General features: G+C 34.4%; 1 protein-coding gene and 1 long non-coding RNA gene across 2 annotated transcripts; one reads left to right on the top strand and one right to left on the bottom strand.

Annotated features, from left to right (window-relative positions):
• The first annotated feature begins 28 nt into the window (after positions 1-28).
• Positions 29-20,704, top strand: LOC129446929 (huntingtin-interacting protein 1-related protein). The gene is made up of 34 exons (XM_073874547.1): positions 29-316; positions 2,124-2,187; positions 2,588-2,730; positions 2,843-2,899; positions 3,001-3,081; positions 3,171-3,247; positions 3,329-3,390; positions 3,916-4,056; positions 4,152-4,209; positions 4,390-4,465; positions 4,567-4,701; positions 5,237-5,286; positions 6,625-6,697; positions 6,786-6,969; positions 7,056-7,144; positions 7,230-7,346; positions 7,500-7,607; positions 9,742-9,936; positions 10,200-10,298; positions 10,394-10,588; positions 10,726-10,876; positions 14,424-14,510; positions 14,603-14,710; positions 15,098-15,234; positions 15,321-15,431; positions 17,263-17,321; positions 17,418-17,448; positions 17,989-18,051; positions 18,149-18,249; positions 18,337-18,442; positions 18,517-18,640; positions 18,719-18,780; positions 20,060-20,398; positions 20,488-20,704. Exons 1-34 carry the CDS (start codon positions 203-205, stop codon positions 20,494-20,496), a joined length of 3,606 nt encoding a protein of 1,201 aa, XP_073730648.1. The 5' UTR covers positions 29-202; the 3' UTR covers positions 20,497-20,704.
• LOC129446930 (uncharacterized) lies at positions 7,199-9,826 on the bottom strand. Its single transcript, XR_008645306.2, has 3 exons — positions 9,696-9,826; positions 7,806-7,874; positions 7,199-7,322 (listed from the first exon to the last, which is right to left on the bottom strand). It is a non-coding gene; the product is annotated as an uncharacterized lncRNA (long non-coding RNA).
• Positions 20,705-22,245: the final 1,541 nt, after the last annotated feature.

Genomic DNA, 22,245 nt, shown 5'->3' with positions numbered 1-22,245 from the left:
CAATAAAAAAAGACATGAACAAAACTGGAGTGAACAAAATATATTTTATTACAGTGTTGTTTTGGTTGCATGCACCGGACTGAAGAAAATGACCTGTGTCTGTGCGCGAGCGCGCGTGTAGCTCTGACGTCACGTGTGTGTGTGACTCGCTCTACTGAAGGATCATTTCAACATTTGATTTGTTCAGTAGAAGAAGTTTATCATGGCTTCAAAGAAAAGTGAATCAAAGAAAAGTGAATCGAAGAAAAGCGAGAAACAGACGGACAAAAGTGAAAAAGCTTTAGCTGCGGAAAAAGAGCAATTCGTCAAACTACAGGTGAGTTTCAACATCAGTCAGCTATTTAAATATCCAACACGCGTTACTTTTCCCTCAGTATGTATTATAATTTTCACGTAATATTTACTTATAATAGTAGTGTATAGAAAAGGTGTTTTGTCTTAAGTTTTTGCAAAATGACGTCATGTATCATTATTATACTGCGTGGCTTCACGTTTTACTAACTATACATTATCTCCTTAACATTGTCATTTTGTGGTTAATAGCATTTAATAACAGGTTTCATAGCACGCTTTTTGTTAAATGATATTTTTTCTGAAAGCCTTTTCAGTGACTTACCATGGTAATGTCAACCTGATCTCTCTCTCGCTCTCTCTCTCTCTCTCTCTCTCTCTCTCTCTCTCTCTCTCTCTCTCTCTCTCTCTGAAAGGGGAAACTACTTTTATAACTTTTTTCATTAAAATTAATTATATTACGTTTATTTAATGCGTGATTGGACAATATAATTTTGTCAATAACTCCCATAATTACATTTGAGTTATTTCACAGGTCTGATGAGTTTACAAAATGTTAAAATATTGACAAAATATTAATAAAGAATGAGTAAGAGACCCTAAACTTAGACCTAAGCAGTATGGTGTAAGTAATGAATTACTAGTTACTAATTACATCTTCAATCATGTAATTAGATATCTCTACAAATTACTCTTTCCAAAAAGTATTTTATTATTAATAATTACTTTCTAAATCCTATTTAGTAAAGGATAGGCTTGAAACGGCTCGTATAAATTATATAAAAGTACATAAATTTTTCTGGTCACGCTTTTTAACGTCCAATTCTTACTATTTACTAAGTATTAACTACACTATTAACTACAATGGCTGGGTTATTTTTTTACCCATAATTGGTAAATATTGGACAGAACACATGTTGGGTTAAAAATGACCTAATGTTGGGTTGTTCTTATGCAACCATGAGGTATATTAACCCAAAAGTTGGGTTAAAACAACCCAGTTCTGTCCAATATTTACCCATTATGGGTCAAAAATAACCTAGCCATTTTTAGAGTGTACGTTTGCCTAAATACTCCTAATTACTGCTTATTAATACTTAGTAAAGTAGTTGTAAGTTTAACTATTGGTTGGAATTGGGTATGATTAAGGATGTGGAATAAGGTTTTGCAGAATGTGTTTTTTTATTATTAATAAACAGCCAACATCTCAGTAACATTAATGCAAATAAACAACAGTTTCATAGTGAGAATTGGAACACTAAAGTGTTACCATTACTTTTGTTAATTCACTTAAAGTATTTATAGTAAGAAAGATACATAAAATACCAATTTTAATGTTAAATCCGCTATTGTATTATAGGCCTATATAATTGATCTAGTCAATGCACAGTATTTAGTTCAATAATATCAGTAAATGTAATTAAATAACTGGACAAATATGAGTAATCCCTTACTTTACTTTTTTAAGGAAAAAGTAATTACAGTAACTTATTACTTAGTAACTACACTAGTCAACATTCAAAGTGGATCAAAACCCTTCAAAAACGTTTACATAAAACCAATCCCTAATACCCATTCTTGTCTTAGGACAACTTTGATAAACTTTTTTGATCCACTTCAAATGTTGACTAGTATAGTTATACCCAACACTGGACCTAAGAAACATGATCAACAAAGCAACACAATTATTTTGATCATTACTAAATATAGCTCAGATTATTTTTGCATTTAATAATACCTTTTGTTATTTTGTGCATAAAATTAAATATTTGTTTTTATGCAACACAATAATGGTGTTCTGCTGTTTATTTGTTTGTTCACTCATTTTACAGCTTCAATGCATCAGTAAGTCCATTACCACCGCAGAGGCCCCCATCAAAGAGAAATATGGACGCCGTATCCTATACATGACCTTAATGCTTCATGAACATGTTTGCATTTGACATTATGATATAGTGTTGTGTTATCTGCAAGTTAAAAATCTGCTTGAGAACCTAAAAGTTCAATACTTGCAAAAGATTATGAATTTTTACCTTTGTGCCCTTTCTCAAGAACACTGAAAAATATGATTCATTCAATTAACTCAATTTTTTAAAGTAAGTGGTCGCAATCAATTTATTTAAGCTACATTTAAACAAATGTTTTTTTTATTGTTTTGTTTAAATGTAGCTTAAATAAATTGATTGTGACCACTTACCTTAAAAAAAATGTAAATTGAATGAATAATTTTTTTTCAGTAAAGGTACAGATTCAGTGGATTAAAACCTTCAGATAGTTGTCCTTAACATTTGTCCAGAGATCATTTTAGGGACACATAAGGAAGGCGGTGCCGTCACATTTTGGTCTCACGCGATCAGTCTGCCGTTGTCCAGTAATGCCATCCTCAGCTGGAAATTCTGCCACATGGTTCATAAACTGCTTCGAGACGGCCACCCCAACGTGAGTCCAACCTTTGATATTACATTTCAGTTTTTTTCAGTTTATTTACATCAATATTAAAGATATTTTTTTCAGATTTGTACAAACTTTAAAGTTTTACTGTTTTTTTTAGACACTGCGGGACAGCAAAGGTCAAACCACAAGCATCAGACAAATGGGAATATTATGGGTAAGTGTGTAATTTGATGATAGTTATTCTGTATTCAGCACTTAATGTTAAGGAGTGTATGGCATGAATTGAAGTTGTATTTCATGATTTTTGTTGTTTAGGGGAATCTGCATGATAGATATGGACATATAGTTGCACTGTATGCCAAACTGCTGTGCATTAAGATCGACTTCCATTTAAAGGTCAGTAAACATTTATCAACATGTTTATTCGGCATACACCTTTAAAAAGATGACCGATTTGTTTTTTTAATCAATCTGTTTCCTTACAGCATCTGGAAATCCCACCAAACCTTGAAGCTCCAGAAGAAGTTTTAGATAAAGCCATCGCCATTGATATCAATACAGTGTAAGTGCCTCGATCTTTAATGCTTTTATGTTACACTATAAACGTTTAGGATTTATAATTTATAACATTTTATATATGCAGATTTGACACGACGGGTGAGGTTCTTGACTACATGGAGGCCGGACTACAATTGCAAGAGACGGGTAAGCTTGACATTCAAGACTTAACCTTAACCAAAATGTGTTTGTTTTTAAAGTCTTTTCTTCAAAAACTATATTTTAAGAAATAAAAATAGTCTACATTTAAATCATATGGAACGGTTTCCCAGATAGGGCTTATTCTAGTCCCAGACTAAAACGCATGTTTAAGATGGATTATTTTAAATAAACATTGCATTGACATACCTTAACATATATCATTGGTTTTGTTTTGTCTCAAGATGCACACCTGTAATGTAACTTGTTAGGTTTGTTTGTAAAAACTACTTAAATGTCCTATTATAACTAAGGTCTAGTCCTGGATTAATCTAAACCCTTTCTGGGAAACAAGCTGTTTCATATGGTGCAATTTTTCGGTCAAAAAGAGACAAAACTCAGAAAGTTTATATAAGAACTCTCAATTTTAAGTTGAAACCACACAGCACAGTTGGGTTTGTCCCTTTTTGACCCAGCGCTGGTTGAAAAAAACCCCAGCATTTTTTGAAGTGTTATTGGCTTTTTGTATACCAGTCTTTCGTCAGATGGAGTCTAATTCCACCAGCTCCACCACGACAGTGGGTCAATGTCGTCTGGCACCGCTGGTTCCCGTCATTCAGGACTGCGGTCCACTTTATCACTTCCTGGTCAAACTCCTGTTTAAGCTACACAGCCGTGAGTCGCTCTCTTTCCGTTCTGCTGTCTTTACTGGTCAATAAATCAAACACTTTTTGTTGAATTCAACAACTGTTGTGTTGTATATGTGACAGGAATACCAGTGGACGCTCTTCTGGGACACAGGGAACGATTTCGGGATCAGTTTAATAGGTGATATTGTAGGGATTGTCAGATAATGAAATGAAATGAATATTTTATTGTTATGATCCATAAAACAATAGCTAATGTTATAATTGTTTTTGTGTTATTCTCTAAACAATATTCCGTTTATTTGTAGTTTGTAGTGTAAATATGGATGCGGTCATGTTGTTGAATGTTTGTCCTCTATAGTCTGACACAGTTTTTTGAGCGAGCGAGAGGCATGGAATTCTTCAAATCTATCATTCAAATCCCAGATCTTCCCAGTGTAAGATTTGACACTTATTGGAATTTAAAATTATTATAAAAGTTCAGAAATACTCGCACAGTTTTTTGTTAAAGACTCATGAATGTTGTGTGTGCTTGTAGGAGCCTCCGAATTTCCTTCGAGCGGCCGCTTATTCAGATCACGTGAAGCCGGTGGTGGTTCAGAATCAGAGAACGACTTATGATGATGATACGGAAACCCAGCTGGATTTTAATGTAGGACCGTCGTACCAAATGGTAAATCAAGCTTATGAAATCTGTAGCAGTAGAATCTTCATATCATTAGCTGATACATTCTTAAAGGGGACAGAGAATGAAAAACCATTTTTACATTGTCTTTGTTGAATAATTGTAGTCTACCTGCATTCACTAACATACAAAAAGTGCTAAACATGCTAAACATCTCAGTCTCATAGAAATTCCTCTTTTAAAAATGTCAGCCAGAAAACAGCCCAATCTGAAAAACTGATGCTTATGACATCACAGGCATCTAACTGCCCATCCACTTTAAAATAATTGGCTAAATTTTTTGAGTGGCAGCAAAGTCAGCCAATCAGTAATGAGATTGCAAGTTAAGCCAGTAGGGGGAGCCAAATAGGTGCAAAACCACTTGTTTAAAATCCCCCACCCTAATAGAGCTATCTGAGAGAGGTTTTTAGGAAACTACCCAAACAAACAAAATTTTGTCTACATGTCACATCACAGAACAAGGATAAATACTCCGTTCAACCATTCTATGTCACCTTTAACATTTTATTTGTTGTTTCTACAGCAGTACGGTTACAACCAGTATGAACCTACAAGTGATATACCAGAGCTAAGGTAACACACAATATTTGATTAAAAAAATAAAAATAAGATGTCTTTAATATTTCACATTTGTCTTCTCTTTAGTGTTTAGATTTGCCAAGTCTGCATTTTAAAGATGTGATACAAACAAATTTATACAAATGTTTTCATTAAAATTTGGAAAGAAATGTCTCCTGCAATTTTAGGATGGATATAATTAACATTTTTACACAATAATTGTAACACAATATTTAACAATATAAAAATATTGTTTCACTTTAAATTTACCTGAAAACTTAAGTCTCCCGTATGGTTAGGAATCTTTTTAATTTTATTAATTCCGATTCTGCTTATCGTCTATCGATTCAGATTCTTTTTTTCCAGTTTCGATTCCAATGTGTTACAAAAGAAGTCAATAGTTAGTTAAGGGTAAACTTTTAGAAAATGTAGATTTATACTTTAGCTTCAAAATGTTATACAGTCCAAAATTTGGAATATGAGTGTGCAAAAAATCTAAATATTGAATATTTAAAGTTGTCCAAATGAAGTCCTTAGCAACACATATTACTAATGATAAATACTTTTTAATAAATATTTACAGTAGGAAATTTTCAAAATATCTTCATGGAGCATAATTTTTACTTGATATGCTAATTTTTGCATAAAAAACAATTATTTTGACCCATACAATGTATTGTTGGCTATTGCTACAAGTAAACCCGTGTGGTCCAGGGTCCCATATGCACATTTAGCCTTCTTGTTGCTGAATGTTATGCAAAATAATATGTTTATGAGCAATGGGGTTTTTTTGCAAGAAAATTACAGGTAAATACTCCCTTTTATTACAGTAAAAGTGTAGTAACCAATCTGATTGATTAATATTTGTATTACCATAATGTTATTACAAATACCATGGTTAAACTATTGTGAGCCTTTTGTACATTTGTAATTCTTGTGGTTTTACTACAAATACCATATAGTTAAACTTTAGTTACTGTCGTATAAACAAATTTTTTGCATTAAAACTTGATTCAAACTACGTGAAATATTTTTTTTATTTTTATTAAATTGTCGCAGGTCAGGTGTTTACAGATGACGTTAATAAAAGACCTTGGCTATCTTAAAATCTGCATGCAGGAGGAGTTGAGATTTTCATTTTATAATAAAGATCTGATTCCAGACTTGGAATTGATTTTTGATTCTCAACCCAAGTATCCCAATTCCCAAACTATGAAAAAGCAATGTCTAAGCAATAACCTTTTCTTAAGTTTGCAGAAATGAAACATTTGCAAACATTGCAAACATGAAATCTACATGATCTATTCTCAAAGGTTTGACGTATATTTCTTTTTCTTTTCATATCATTTATAGGGAGACAGAAGCCGACACGCTCAGAAAAGAGCTTGAAGTGGTGAAACCGGAACTTGAGTTGATGAAGGCGGAGGTGAGTTTTGTGTTTGTGTTCATATCTGTCCACACAAAAATGTTTGGTCCCGGTCCGTGTGTTTAATCCTGGCCGTGTGTTCCTGCAGGCCCAGCGTGCCGTGGTCCACCTCAAGACACAGGTGAATAAACTGGAGGCCGAACTAGAAGACCAGCGCACGCACAAACAGATGGCCCTGGTGGAGAACGAGCGTCTGCGCATGGAGATGGACGCCCTCAGGACACAGACCGCAGTCGCAGCCAGCATTCAGGCCACGGTCGATGATGCGGGCAGTGAGTGACCTTTAAACCCTGAAACATGGCATGCCTATGAAGTGCTGTATGACCAGTCTTGTGTTTTGATGTCTCATGTTTTGTAGACAGAGCTCAGACCGCTCAAATGAATTTCACCAGACTGAAGGAGAAACATGCTGAGCTGGTCAGCAGACACGCTGACCTTATGCGGAAGGTGAAAAAACGTTCCTATTCATACTAACCGTGACAGACGTTAATTACAACAATGATGGGATCATTTGTGTTTTACTTTATTGCAGAACGCAGAGACGCTGAAGCAGCTGAGCACCACTCAGAAGACTCAAGAAGAGCTCATGACCGCCCGACAGCAAATGGCAGCCGAGATCGAACAGCTGAAACAAGAAAGCGGCACTAAGGTCACACATAATCACAATTGATTTGTGAAAGTTCATGCACTACTGTATTTCTCTACAGTCAGCCTAACGGGCACAGTTATCATCACAAACGCCATTATGCCGTCTTGACTGATGTATCACTAACTAAAATACATTTGCATTTGTTTTTTTTAGAGTCAGCTGGAGGCACAGAAAGCAGAGATTGAACGTCTGAAACTTCAGTTACAGACCGAAAGAGCTGAAATGTCCCAGGTCCATAATGCTTTGCAGAGCAAGGAGAAGGTAACAGTCTGTCTGTCCAACGAATGACAATAGATGTCCATATATTTAACACACAAAAACAACCATCACAAAGCAAAATGCTTGCTTGAAATATTAAAGACCCATTGAAGTGGCTTGAAATGCACAGCTTTGTTTGATGCATCGACAAATTTCACATTTAAACCAGAATTTCTGACATATTGAGTGGCTCCTCCTTACCTTTTTCAAATAGCCAATAGCATTTAGGTTATCTCACAGTCTGGAATACGCCTTATTCAGTCCGCGGCACTGCAAACAATGATTTTCAAGAACAATTCTTAGTATTTTTGTCTTGTTTTCAGTAAAAATATCTAAAAATTCTTAAATTAGGATGCTTTTCCTTGATAAGCAAAATGAAAATAAGTCTAGTTTTTAGACCAAAAATATATAATTTAAAGGTATTGCGGAGGATTTTCTTTTTTCGGGTGGATCATCAAGACTATTGGTCCTCCTAGTTGTCAATCAGGAGTGTTGCACAATTGCATTTTTTTTAAAAGTGGAGAAGGTGGTTCTTTTCTAAAATTCGAGAAAATCTTCCGCTACACCTTTAAGTGAATTTGTGCTTAAAACAAGCAAAATTATCTGCCAATTGGGTGAGAAAATTTAGCTTGAATTACACTGCAAAAAATGATTTTTAAGAAAAAAAACTTAGTATTTTTGTCTTGTTTTCAGTAAAATTATTAAAAAATTCTTAAATTAAGATGCTTTTTCTTGTAAAGCAGGACGACCCAAGAAAATAAGTCTAGTTTTTAGACCAAAAATATCAAATTTAAGTGATTTTGTGCATAAAACAAGCGAAAAAATCTGCCAATGGGGTAAGAAAAAAAATCTTGAACGTTTTTCTCAAACAATTAATTCAAGAAAAATTGGCATATTTTTTGCTTGTTTTATGCATAAAATCACTTAAATTTGATATTTTTGGTCTAAAAATTAGACTTATTTTCTTGGGTCGTTTTGCTCATCAAGAAAAATCATCTAAATTTAAGAATTTTTTGATATTTTTACTTAAAACAAGACAAAAATACTTAAAAAAAAATCTTAAATAATTTTTTGCAGTGTAATTCAATAAAAAATTAAGAAAAACGTTCTTACCCCATTGGCAGATCTTTTTTGCTTGTTTTAAGCACAAATTCACTTAAATTGTATATTTTTTATCTAAAAACTAGACGTGTTTTCTTAGCTCATTTCGCTTATTATGAAAATGCATTTTAATTTAAGAATTTAAATTTAAGAAAATAAATTAAGAAAAAAAACATTGTTTACATCTTGTAAGGAATTTTGTCAGGGCTAAACTATTCATACTAAAAGCCAAAAACTTCAATTTTGATTTCAGGGGGACTTGCATTATTGTGCATATACAGCCACGAAAAAAAGTTTACTGGATTTACTATTTATAGATATATGTGTTTGAGTAAAATGATAATTTTTGTTTCATTCTGTGAACTACCAACAACATTTCTGCCAAATTCTTAATAAAAAATAATGTTTTTATTTGCTTTTATTTATTGAAAGTTTAAATGGGGAAAACATGGTCAAAATAACAAAATAAGATGCAGTGTCTTCAATACTGGAGAGAACACTAGTTCAAATGTATTTCTCAACAAAAAAATATAAATGTTTTGACATTTGAAAAATTCCTTATTTTTTATGATCATTTTTAGTCCCATCTTTCATGGGTATTGTCATGCTCTCAGTCTTTTACATTTGCTGTTGGGTGACTTTTTTCACTCCCAAAGTTTGCTTTTGTTGAAATTCAAGACACACTGGACTAAAATGGTCACAATACATCTAGAAATGATGATTAAATTCAAATCTGGAGTGGTCGAATTTTTTCCACGGCTGTAATATGGCCACAATTAATTGGCATTCAAAAATAAGTATATATTTTTATTCAGGATAAACAATGTATCAATTGATAAACAAGGAGTAAAAATCAAAACTATATCTATCAGTATCGGTAGATGTCATTCTAAGTAATCGAATATCTGTATTGGCACAGATATTTTGTATCCGTGCATCCCTAGTTATTTTACATAAAAGGAGATTAAAATCTAGAGAAACGATGCTTACCTGTGTAATATTAACTTTGGGTTCCTCTGTTCTGTGTATGTTATAGGCAGGAGATCAGCTGAGCAGCGTGTTAGTAGGTCTGCAGGCTGAGAAAGAGGCTCTGATGCGTAAAATTAAAGAACAGGAGGCTGAAATCGCTAACCTGCGTCAGGCCATCCAGCTCCTCCAAACCTCCATGGAGCAGGAGAGAGAGAAACATCAAAGAGAGATAACAGCGCTGCAAAACCAACTACAGGAAAAGGTCAGTGTAACTTCCTGTGATGTCACAATCTCAGTTATATGAAGATGCGCTGGTCATTTTGGAAACCTTGCAGCTGTGTGCAGCATCATGCAAAAGCAAAGTTTTCAGTTGAGCTAAAAATCACATTTCTTCCCTGGGATTGAAACAATGACCTAACACAATGCTCTATCACTGAGCTATATAAACTACAGAATTAGAGGTCCTCTGCAAAGTCGTACAGCACCTGAATAAAAGTTTCACGTTTGTTTTGTGCATCTGCTCAGGTATGCCGAGAACAAGAGCAGCAGATGGAGATGGAGAAGCTGAGACGAGAGCTTGAGGAGACGCGAGTGGAGATGTTGCGAGCTCAGAGTAAAGGGATTGTGAGTATCTCTGTTTCACTACACAATTACTCACATAATTATTTACGTAAGCAGATGATTATGATTTTAAACTGTATGTTATGCTTTATTTTTAGACAGGAGATCAGCTGAGTAGCGTGTTGGTGGGTCTGCAGGCGGAGAAAGATGTTCTTCTGCGTTCGGTGAAGGAACAAGAAGCTGAAATCACAACCCTACGTCAGGCCGCACAGCTCCACCAGGCCACACTTCTTCAGGAGAGAGAGAGAGGTCAAAGAGAGATGGCGACGCTACACAGCCAAATGCAGGCAAAGGTCAGAAACCATTGTCTATTACTATGGCCACTAGATTGAAAATGCATATTATATAGTATGCACAGTATGTGAATTTAGATGGTGCATATGGCGTTCCTGTTGTTTGAGTCATATTCTGTGTATTTTTGTCTTTATAGTTGAGTCAGGACTCAGGAGTTTTACAGCAGAGGTTGCAGGACGAGCAGTTCAGCATGTTGCAGTGCGCTGTGGTGGAAGCAGAGGGAATCGTATTGGACGCCGTGGCCAAAGTGGACGATCCGCTGCACGTGCGCTGCATCAGCACGCCAGGTCTGTTATTACTTGCATCTTTAGTAGTGATGGGCAGTCCGACTCTTTCCATTGATTCGGCTCTTTCGGCTCAAGCGCTGGCTCTACATTTTAGTGATGGCAGTCCGGCTCTTTTCATAGATTCGGCTCTTCTGGCTCGGCTCCCTTAGAAGAGCCGGCTCCCCTGCATGCGTCTGAAGATTCGGCTCTGCTCGTTCGCTACAAAGAATCAGCTCTTAGAGCCGCTCGTTCACGAACGACCCATCACTGATCTTTAGTTGAGCTTTGATTCCTGGGAGACTGCTTACATTGGCTTAGCTTAACATTTTGTACATTTTGTTAATGTAGTTTTTTTTCTTGGAATTGTCCGACTGTCTTAAAGACGTCACTATTTCGGTTTTGTAGGTGGGTGGTGCTGCGTGCACTTCAAGGTTATTTTTGTAAACGAAAACTGAAACTAAGACTAAAACTATCAGCTAAAAAACATTTTCGTTAACTGAAATAAAATTAAAAATTCATAAGAAATGAAAAACTAAAACTAAACGAAACGAGAAAATGTTATTGAAAAACTAACTGAAATAAAATAATAATTATCAAAAATAAATATTCGTTTTCGTAATTAATAAGCTCTCATCCCATGGCGGAAAATCTGAACAGGCTTTATAATAGACCCCTTAATCGCCGACGTCACTGTGACGTCACCGCTCTAGCTGGAGGCAAAACATAAGGAAGAACTCATAACAGGAGCGCTTAAAGTTGAGGTTTTGACTTTAAAATGTCGTCTTGTTGTGTTTTTGGCAACCAAAATAGAAGGACCAGCACTTTTGGTTCAGAGCAAAAGTTTAACCGGGTCCCGGCAGACATTCCTTCACAGAAATAAAAAGGACAATTGTGGTTGAATGGACGGAGACGATCGCAAATAATGCTCGTGTTTGCAGTGCACACTTCATTTCAGGTAAATTAATCTATGCATCTGTGTTGGTCTTATCTAGTACAAATCAGAAAGTTTCTGTTTTATAGGTGATGATAAGTCAACCGTCAGTGCACTAGCTAGCTTAAATGTTAAACAAACATACAGCGATAGATGTGTGTGCCATCCTTTGAATGATCTCTTAAAATAACCCCCATTGCTAATCATAGTTAGCCCAGCGATAGGTTACATTAGACAATAAGCCTTGACAAAATTCCACAAACCAGCCGAAAATACTTCATATGTAGGAAATATCCAAAACCTGGTTAAAATGTTTCCAATGAGAACAAGATACAAGAACTAATTGTTACAGCGTTAATTTACAAAAATAGCTGTTACGCAGAGTAAGTAACTTTACATATTCAGACAGTTCCGAACCTTCTTCTGCATCTATGTTTAATAAATCCCTTCTAAAATGTCCTAGCTTAAGCTTGTCAGCATTGCGTCCGCGCCTCTTTTTGGCTCCAACTAATCCCGGCCCACCCGGAGACGTTGCAATGTTTACAAACTTTTAAGGAGTCTTTACTTGTAGATGGTGCTTTATGCATGTGAGATTAGCTGAGGCTGACAGCAACCTCAGTTAACTGATAAATATGTCAGACAGTCTAGCTGCTGTTAGCTGCTAAACTATAATTACTAAAACTATAACTGAAACTAAATAAAATAAAAACTAAATAGAAATGTGTTTGGAAAATAAAAACTAAACTAAAACTAACAAAACCATTCATGAAACTAACTAAAACTAAACTTAAATTTAAAGCAAAATTGAAAGCGATCCTAAAATAAAAACTAATTTAAAAAAGCAAAACTATAATAACCTTGGTGCACTTCACATGATGAATGTTGCTACAACTTTTCTGTACATAAAGAATATGCTAAAATACCATGAACAGCATGTGCAATGTCAAACTCCTACTTTTATATGGTGCAAAAACTACTTTCTAAGTATTTTTCACAGCAAAAAATGACTTTCTTACTTAGTATTTTTGTATTGTTTTCAGTAAAAATATCTAAAAATTCTTAAATAAAGATGCTTTTTGTTGATAAGCAAAATGATCTAGGAAAATAAGTCCAGTCTTTAGACCAAAAATATCAAACCTAAGCAAATTAGTGCTTAAAACAAGCAAAACAAATCTGCCAATGGAATAAGAAAAAAATTCTTTAAAAAAGTTTACTTTTTTCGTAAACACTTAAATTAAGATTTTTTCTTGTTCCATTGGCAGATTTTTTATGCTTGTTTTAATCACAAATTTCACTTAAATTTTATATTTTTCTATGTCATTTTGCTCATCAAAAAAATACATTTTAATTTAAGAATTTTTAGATATTTTTACTGACAACAAGACAAAAATACTAAGTAAGAAAGTCATGTTTTGCAGTGTTGTTTTGTTTTCCGTACAAATATCAATATCAAGTTTTTAGACAAAAAATATCAAATTTAAGTGAATTTGTGCTTTAAACAAGCAAAAAATGTTTGCCAAAGAGGTAAAAAATCTTGAACTTTATTCTTCAAGAAAAATGTTCTTACCCCATTGGCAGATTTTTTTGCTAGTTTTAAACACAAATTCACTTAAATTTGAAATTTTTGCTCTAAAAACTAGACTCATTTTCTTAGGTAATTTTGCTAATTTTTTAAATATTTGTTCTTAAAACAGTACAAAAAAACTAAGTTAGAAAGTCATTTTTTGCATTGTATAATTTAAAATTTAAGAGGCGTTTCCATGTAAAGTTTAATATGATGCCTGTTATTTTTCATATGTGACCCACTTTTATATATTTTTATTATATATTTATGGTAGGGAATTTACTAAAAAACAAGATCTTTATTTTATATAATGACTTTTGGTATAAATTTATAATTTTGACCCATACAATGTTGTTTGCTATTACTACAAATGAAGAGTTTCGTTGCAAAACGAGATAAATCCATTTTTTTAACATTTTTGTCAAAACATGTTTATTATTATGTTATCATGTTATTATTTTGTTTTATGGCGCTACTTAGCTGTATTTTTTAAGTTATGAAGGTTTAAATCAAAACAAACCAACTGCAGTTGAATTGAAATTAATTGGAATGCACAACCAAAAAACAAGATTTCTGAACAATTAAAAAAACGGTGGTTATCTCGTTTTGCAACGAAACTCTTCAAATTTTAATTTAAATTAAAACTTAATTTAATTTAAAACCTTTAATTCCCATAATTTTTTATAATATTATAGTATTAAATTTGTAGTATATCTTATATAGGATCAGCTTCGTCTGTCTCTCTCTCAAGGGCTTTTTCTTGCCGCTGTACTGTGATTTTTCTGTTTTCTCTTGTTTTTATTAATGTTAAGCTGCTTTGGAACAATTACACAATTGTGAAAAGTGCTATATAAATAAAATTACATTTAATTGAACAATAAAATTTGCAATAATACCATATATTCTACTACAATATATTTAATAATTTCCCCATTATTTTCTGTGATTCATTTTCTTTGTCTTTCTTCGTAAAGCTGCTTTAAAACAATGCAACAATGACTTGACTTGTGCTTTCATTCATACTTCAGTTCATCTTCTGTATATATAATTAATGTTTTTACACCCATCCACAGATTATTTGATCAATCGGGCTGAATTGACATTGGCGTCTATTGATAAGATGAAGCAGAGTCATGCGGGATATTTGAGGAACATGGATGGTAAGGTTTGAGGATGCTCAATAGTGTCATATGTTATTGGTGGGAAATGTAGGGTACAGACAGCGTAATGTCATTTCTCTCTCTCCTCTCAGATGCCAGTGCTATGTTAAGGTCGGTCACTCAGTTCTCTCACCTCATCGCTGACACTATTGTCAATGGAGCGGGCGCTGCCCATTCGGCACCGACGGACCAAGCAGACCGTAAGAGCCGTAATCATTTTTTATATGACAAAATACATTTTATGTACATTAAATTTCCATTGAGGTATAAGGTTTAATGTTTTATTTCTTAAATGATGAGTGAACATAACCTCTATAGTGCTAAACAGAAAATGTTATGGGGGTAAAAGAAACCAAAGCTAATACCAGCTTTAGCATAGTCGGTTTCTAGCTGATCCAAACTGGTCATTTACAATCATTAGCTGGTCCACGCTGAACTTAGATTGATAAGGTTTTGATCCACCTTGGACCAGCAACAAACGAGCTACCATGTTCCATACACCAACTTAAGATGTTGTGAGATGTTTTGTTGGGGTAACATCAAACGTGGTTGTACTTCAGCTCATTTCTCTGGACATTTTTCCGTAGGTTTGACAGATAACTGCAGGGATTGTGCAACCCACTGCCTCCAGTTCCTTAAGGAACTCAAGTTGAAGGCCACTCTTCCTAGAGCAGATCCCACTGCTGTCCGACACGTGGTCCAGCGCATCCTCAACCAAGGCCAGGTGTGCCGGACAACAGATGACTGATGTTCTCAGAGATGTTGTTGTGTGTTAGGTTATCGTGACCTTAACTTCCCTCAATCTTACAGGACCTCCGGCCCAGAGGTGCAGATGTACGGAAGGAAGAGCTCGCAGATATGGTGGACAAGGAAATGGCGGCGACTTCCTCTGCTATCGAAGAGGCTGTGCTGAGGATGGATGTAAGTCAAACCATGATTCATGTTTTTTTCTCCAATCAAAAAAAAGGTTTCGGGTCTGATACCATAAGAGAACTTTGAAAAATTCAGAAGACATATTTTATTCCCGTTGTTAATAGCAAACTATCTATAACTGGATTTCCATCAAAACGTGAAGTAAATCTTTTCAAAATTCGCAAAAAGGAAAAAAAGTAATGCAAATTAGGTGCGTTTCCATCAAGTTGTTCAAACGAATGACTGTGGTATTGGTAACCAATAGTAAATAAATCAAGGCATGCTTAGAAAATGGATACAGGACTGCATTTAGTTACGATTTGGCAAGTAATACATTTACTTGCAGTGAAGCTTGTAATTTTCTAAACTGAATGCTGTGCACATAAGAAGGAATGCAGAGGTTTGATGAAGGCACTAGCAGCAAGGGCATTGTGACGACGTCGACCCCCATATATGGGAAAGACAACATCAGCTGATACAGCTAGACAATCAGTCATGTGGATTTAATGTTCGCTACCTCAAAATTTATTCGGCAAATTTATTTCCATCTCCCTTTATTCGGATTAACTCTTTTTCGCACAAGTCAAAAACCACTTTAAGCAAAGGTAAAAACTTTTGTGCAAATTTAGGGATTTTTATTCAAAATTTGTCATTTCCATCACTCGTTTCTTATGCGATACTTTAAAATGCGCTTAAAATAAACCCAGCTTATGATGCTTCAAAGAAATAAGAAACTAACTGTGTTCACACCAGACGCATTTGAGGCGTCAAATTCGCGTCTACTGCGCGTAGTTGAACGCTTGAACATTTTGAGTGTACTCGCTTCATTCGGGCGTGAAAGCCGCGCATGAAATTCTAGTCAACGCGTAATGGGAGGGGCTTCTGCGACTCTGCTCGCTTCCTGTAATCTTGTCACTACTAGAGCAAGCTCCTGATTGGTTAATACGGCACGTGTTACCGCCAAAGTTCAGATTTTTCAACTTGCGAGTTTTCCCGCGGCAGGGTTCAATTTGCGTCATTTGCACTAACTAGACGGAATCGCGTCTACCGCTCTGCGCTAAACGCCTCATTTGTGCCGCGAGACCTCCAGACACGCGTCAACGCATCTTTACATTGACTTAACATTGAAATCACTTGCGTTTTGACACCTTTACCGCGGCTGGTTTGAACGCAGCATAACTCTAGCTGTGTTTCCGTTATTCTTCAAATTGTGCAAATATTTTTTGTGACCAAAACTTTTTTCTTTTTTAAATATAACAAATATATAACAAAATAATAAAGACATACAAAATAAATAGTTAAAATAAGATAAAGGGAGGGGGAGCAACAGACATAATAGCAATAATTCACAATTTAAATCCAGAATGAGAAATTGCGCAAATTAAAACAGTGAATTGAAAATGCAGCCAACGGTAACACGGCAATTTTGCATAAACTCCCATATATCACAAAAAATATGTGTATGCTCATGTATGCCAGAGAACAAAATTCGCATAATATCGGTTAACGGAAACGCGACATTTCGCTATAGTTTTTTATAGACATTTAGAAAATAATAACGCTAAAATAACATGCAAATCTTGGAATGGAAACGCAGCTAGTGTTAAATCAATAAACTTTTATTGACACCTGAGGAACCCTATTCAGTCATTGAGGGGTTGTTAATGAACCAGATACTAAGATCCACTTAACATTCACATTGGAGACCTTTCATTTTTAAAACTGCACAGAGCTACATTCATGTGAAAACAACAAAAAGTCCACCTCATTTCCATTCTGTTCAGTGAAAATGTTAAGAGCAGTTATTCGCTATGATTTCAGTGTTTCTCATGTAATACAGGAAATACTGAGCCAAGCAAGAAAAGACAGTTCTGGACTAAAACTGGAAGTAAATCAAAGGTAAGCACTTCCGATTTCTTCCTAGATCAGCAAATAACAAACCAAATTTAAAGTTTATGTACATAGACCTTATTTTCTGTGTTGTTTTTATATCAGCATCCTTGGCTCCTGTTCAGATCTAATGAAGGTAAGTCTAGCCTCATATGGAGTAGTTTACCCCAAAATAAAAATCAGCCCATATTTAACGCACTAGCCACACTGCAAAAAAATTATTTCCAAGAAAAACATTTCTTGATTTTTCACATTTTTCTTGATTTTTTTCTTGAATTTAGTGTTTAAGAAAAATGTTCAAGATTTTTTTGCTTACCCCATTGGCAGATTTTTTTTTGCTTGTTTTATGCACAAAGTCACTTAAATTTGATATTTTTGGTGTAAAAACTAGACTTATTTTCTTGGGTCGTTTTGCTCATCAAAAAAAGCATCTTAATTTAAGAATTTTTAGATATTTTTACTGAAAACAAGACAAAAATACTAAGAATTTTTTTTCTTGAAAATTTTTTTTTTGCAGTTCATTATAAAGCTGAAAAGAGCCAGATATAAAATAAGTCTAGGTTGGCTTGAGAATGAGTAAAATATGGGCTGATTTTCATTTTATTGTGAACTATTCCTTTAAATATAGTTAATGTAATGCACAGATCTCCTATCTTTTAAATGTCATTGTCTATAGGCTATACACATGTTGGTGACAGCCGCCACTGACCTACAGAAAGACATTGTGGAAAGTGGAAGGGTAAGATTCATTACTAATAATAGGTTTACCACAGTAAAAATATAATTAATCATTTATAATCTGTTCATACACTCGGTCTTGTGCTTCTCCTATTTAGGGCGCCGGCTCCGACAAAGATTTCTATGCTAAAAACTCCCGCTGGACGGAGGGACTCATCTCCGCCTCAAAGGCTGTTGGATGGGGCGCTACACAGATGCTGTAAGTCCGTCGGCAGCTTTCATTTGTGTTTGTCAGTGTAAATATCCACCTGTCCTCCATATAACTATGATTTATCATTTCACACAGTGACTCGGCTGATAAAGTTGTGACAGGTGGAGGAAAATATGAAGAACTGATCGTCTGCTCTCATGAAATCGCAGCCAGTACGGCACAGCTCGTCGCCGCCTCAAAGGTACAACAACGTCAATGACGCCCATATAGGTGTGAGCAATGAAGTCAACTAAACATCAATGTTTAATTTGTCAGGTAAAGGCAGATCGAGGAAACAAGAAGCTTAATACTTTACAACAGGCCTCCCGGCACGTGAACGACATGGCCGCTGTGGTAGTGACGTCTACTAAGGCGGGACAAATGCAGATTGAAGAAAAGGGTGAATGTCTTGATCATGCACACATTTATATTTTGCAAAAAGTTGTACATTTTAAGTGTTAATTGTTTTTTTCCAAAGACTCCATGGACTTTTCAGGGATATCTCTTATAAAGCTCAAAACCGAGGAAATGGAGTCTCAGGTCAGTCTCACATAAGCTCTTACTGACGTTCATTACACTTATTAACCCTTTAACTGGCGCAGCCCTTTTTGAGTGAGGGGTTGGTGAAAAGGTGATATACACCTTTAAATTGTTATAACTCTGTCATTTTTTTTTTTTTTTTTGGTCTAGAAGCCTAATTTTGGTTTTAATTTTGGTAATTTTTTGTTTTAAAGAAGACACTTCAACGTTTTTTAGGGAAGTGTCTGGAGGTGAAAATATTAATTTTTTTTAAAGCAGTTTAAATTTATTTGTAATAAATAAAAATGCAATATAGTATTATTTTTAATACATAAAATTGTAAAAAAAACGGAGGTTTGTGCTGGTTTCCTTTGAGGTTTGCTGCCTACTTGTGTCACAAATGAATAAATTACAGTTACTGTATTATTATTACTGCTAAAAGGTTTTGAAATATGAAAACTACATTCTTAGACCTTTCCAACAATATTTTTTTTTTCGTGATAGATTAACATTTACATAGAAAATATTGAAGTAAACGTAGGTGTCCCGCTCACGGGACAGCGCCAATTAACGGGTTTTAAAGGTTTAAGGTTTTGCTTACATTATTCAAAGTCAGGATATGATTTTTAATGTTAAGTTTCACAACATTATGAGTCTGCCAATGGGGTAGGCAAAAAAATGTGCAAAAAAATCTTGAAAATTTTTCTTAAACACTATTAACACCCCATTGGCAGATTTTGTTGCTTGTTTTATGCACAAAATAACTTAAATTTGATATTTTTGGTCTAAAGACTAGACTTATTTTCTTGGGTCGTTTTGCTCATCAAGAAAGAGCATCTTAATTTAAGAATTTTTAGATATTTTTAAAAATACTAAGAATTTTTTTCTTGAAAATAATTTTTTGCAGTGCATATATGCATTATAGATGTGACAAAAAGGGAAATACATTTTTGGGAGACAACATACCTTGTAGGAATTAAATGTATAGACCAGAAGCAAAGATACCCAACAAATGAAGAAGAGACAGCTCTACAAAGAACATTAAATATTTCTTAAAATTGTATTTTAATTTTAATTTCATTAAAATTTTTGTATGCACATTTATGAGGAAGAAGCAAACGTTATGGACATAACTATGAAAAATAATTTTAAAAAAGCATTTAAATCTTTAACAGAGACTTTAAACCACCAAATATTGAGATCTGAAATGTCAGTGGGTAAAAACTTTACTTTTCATAATAAGGTTGACATTTGCATGAAATTGCCCAAACAACTGAACTCATATTTGTTTCTACTGTAGGTGAAAGTGTTACAGTTGGAGAACGAGCTGGCAAATGAGCGAATCCGGTTGGGAGAACTCCGGAAGAAGCACTATGAAATTGAAGGAATTCCAATGGATTCAGGGAATGCAGTGAATGATTTTGACAGTTCACTTCCTACAGTCTTTCCTGACCCGCCCACAATGGAACTGCCCAGTTTGGAAGCTTACGGACCAGATCCGACCAACTCGGATGCACTAAGACTGAACCCACATGGGTTAGAACCAGCAAGACTTGATCCAGCGGGACCGGAGCCTCTCAAGAACCCCGGATCTAAACGGACGTTCTTTCACAAATCAGGCAACATTCTTAAGAATGCTGTAAGTATTTAAACTGCTCATCTGTGACTTATATTTCTAGAGTCAGTGTTTTAGATTTTAAATGTTTTTTTCTTGGTTGTCTCCCACAGTTTAGGTGAACGCTGAGCCCTGGATGTATGAAGAAGAAGATAATATGCAACATACACTCCTAAAAATGAATATACGGAAATAATGCTATATAAGAAAAATTTTTGATTCCCCAAAGAACCTTTCAGTCAAATTTTCTAAAAAGAACCATGTCTGTCTTATATTTTTATAATCTGTTGGTAAAAGTTTTTTTATGAGACCATACATACTATTTTTATTTTTTAGAGGCATAGTTCACCCAAAGTTTAGAGTTCTGTGGTCATTTGCTTATCCTAGTGTTGTTCTAAACCTGTATCAGTTTCTTTATTCTGTTGAACACGCAGGGGTATGTTTTGATGAATGATGGTGGCCACCCAGTTGATGGTACCCATTGACTATTATAGTAAGATAAACAAATGGGTACCGTCAGCTGTGTGCTTGACATCATTTGTCAAGGCATCTTTTTGTGTGTTTGGCAGAGTGGGGAAACTCATGCAGACGTATACAGCATGGGGGTGAGTAACCGATGACATAATTTTCCTTTTTGGGTGAACTGTTCCTTTAAGAGTGTAATTCTATATTTGGAGCTTTTGTATTCCTCTTTTTAATTTTGTCTGTGTCCTGTTGATAGTGAATTTGAATAAAAAACCTAAAGATTAAACATAATGATGTTATCATCTATTCTAGAGGAGGGGTTCTTAATGTTTTTGTCAGCTGAACCTTTGTATTATTTACTTATTAATTTGGCAGTGAATGCAGTGAATTTCAGGGCAGGCATCTTCACAATTCTGTAATTTGTGAACAGTCTAATCTGTGGGTTTTCACTGGGGGTCCAGGGCCCCTTATGGATCCCTAGTTGTATCACTGAGGGTCCTCCAAATTTGAATTTAATATACTTTTTTTTTAAACAAAATTAGGCATCCAACAAAATGCATTTATAGGTTAATAAAAAAAGCATTAACTAAATGTCATGTTGGAGGGGGTTCATCCTAAAACTGATTTGAAAGGTTGCTCCCATGTGTGTACTGTCCAATTGCATTTTCTAACGTGATTGACAAAAAGAAAAGCAAAAAGCAATTAGCAAAAATTTAAAAGCAAAAAGAGAGAGAAAAATGCTATTTGAAATGGCCATTAAATAATTTATTAATTTACTATTTAATTGTTTTATTTATCTATGTTTTAAATCATGAATCAAATAAAGTGTTTTAAAGTATTTTTCAATTATATTTTTTTAATTCACAAATAGTGATCTATTTAACTACATTTTAAAACATGAATTAAGAAAACAGTTTTAAATATATCTACTAATTTGTTAATTTAAAAGGTGTTTTATTTTAATTTTTTGTTTGAATTATTAAATTGATTTCTCATTTTATTTTAAAGCACCACTCCTGGTCTTTCATAAGTAATAAAAGTTTAAACTTGATTAAAATGAAGGTTCCCATAAAGGTTGAAGACATCTTATCTAATCTAATAATTAAATCTGATAGTTTAATATTTTGGTAAAATTAAAAAAAATGGTATTTTGCTGTAAATGTAAATTATCATTAGAAAATCAGGGTCAGATGTTTTTAGGAAATGTGTTAGACAAATACTTTCCAAAACAATCACACATCAAAGTTTGTTTCACAACCTAGCCCAAATTATTGCAATGGGGTATTATTATTTTACATTTTTATTTTATTTTGTTTTAACTACAGCCACCAGAGTTAAATTGGGATAACTAGTAAACAGAGATGTATGACAGTGATTCAGAGAGCGCCATCATCTGTCACAGCTCC

This window comes from Misgurnus anguillicaudatus, chromosome 12 (assembly GCF_027580225.2).
Source record: "Misgurnus anguillicaudatus chromosome 12, ASM2758022v2, whole genome shotgun sequence".
NCBI classification, from domain to species: Eukaryota; Metazoa; Chordata; class Actinopteri; order Cypriniformes; family Cobitidae; genus Misgurnus; species Misgurnus anguillicaudatus.
This window is presented reverse-complemented; position numbering and strand designations above follow the sequence as displayed.

Coding starts and splice junctions, on each gene's coding strand:
- LOC129446929 (XM_073874547.1), top strand. CDS start 203: ATGGCTTCAAAGAAAAGTGAATCAAAGAAAAGTGAATCGAAGAAAAGC. Junction 2,188..2,587: donor CAAAGAGAAATATGGACGCC/GTATCCTATACA, acceptor ACATTTGTCCAG/AGATCATTTTAGGGACACAT. Junction 18,641..18,718: donor AATGCAGATTGAAGAAAAGG/GTGAATGTCTTG, acceptor TTTTTTCCAAAG/ACTCCATGGACTTTTCAGGG.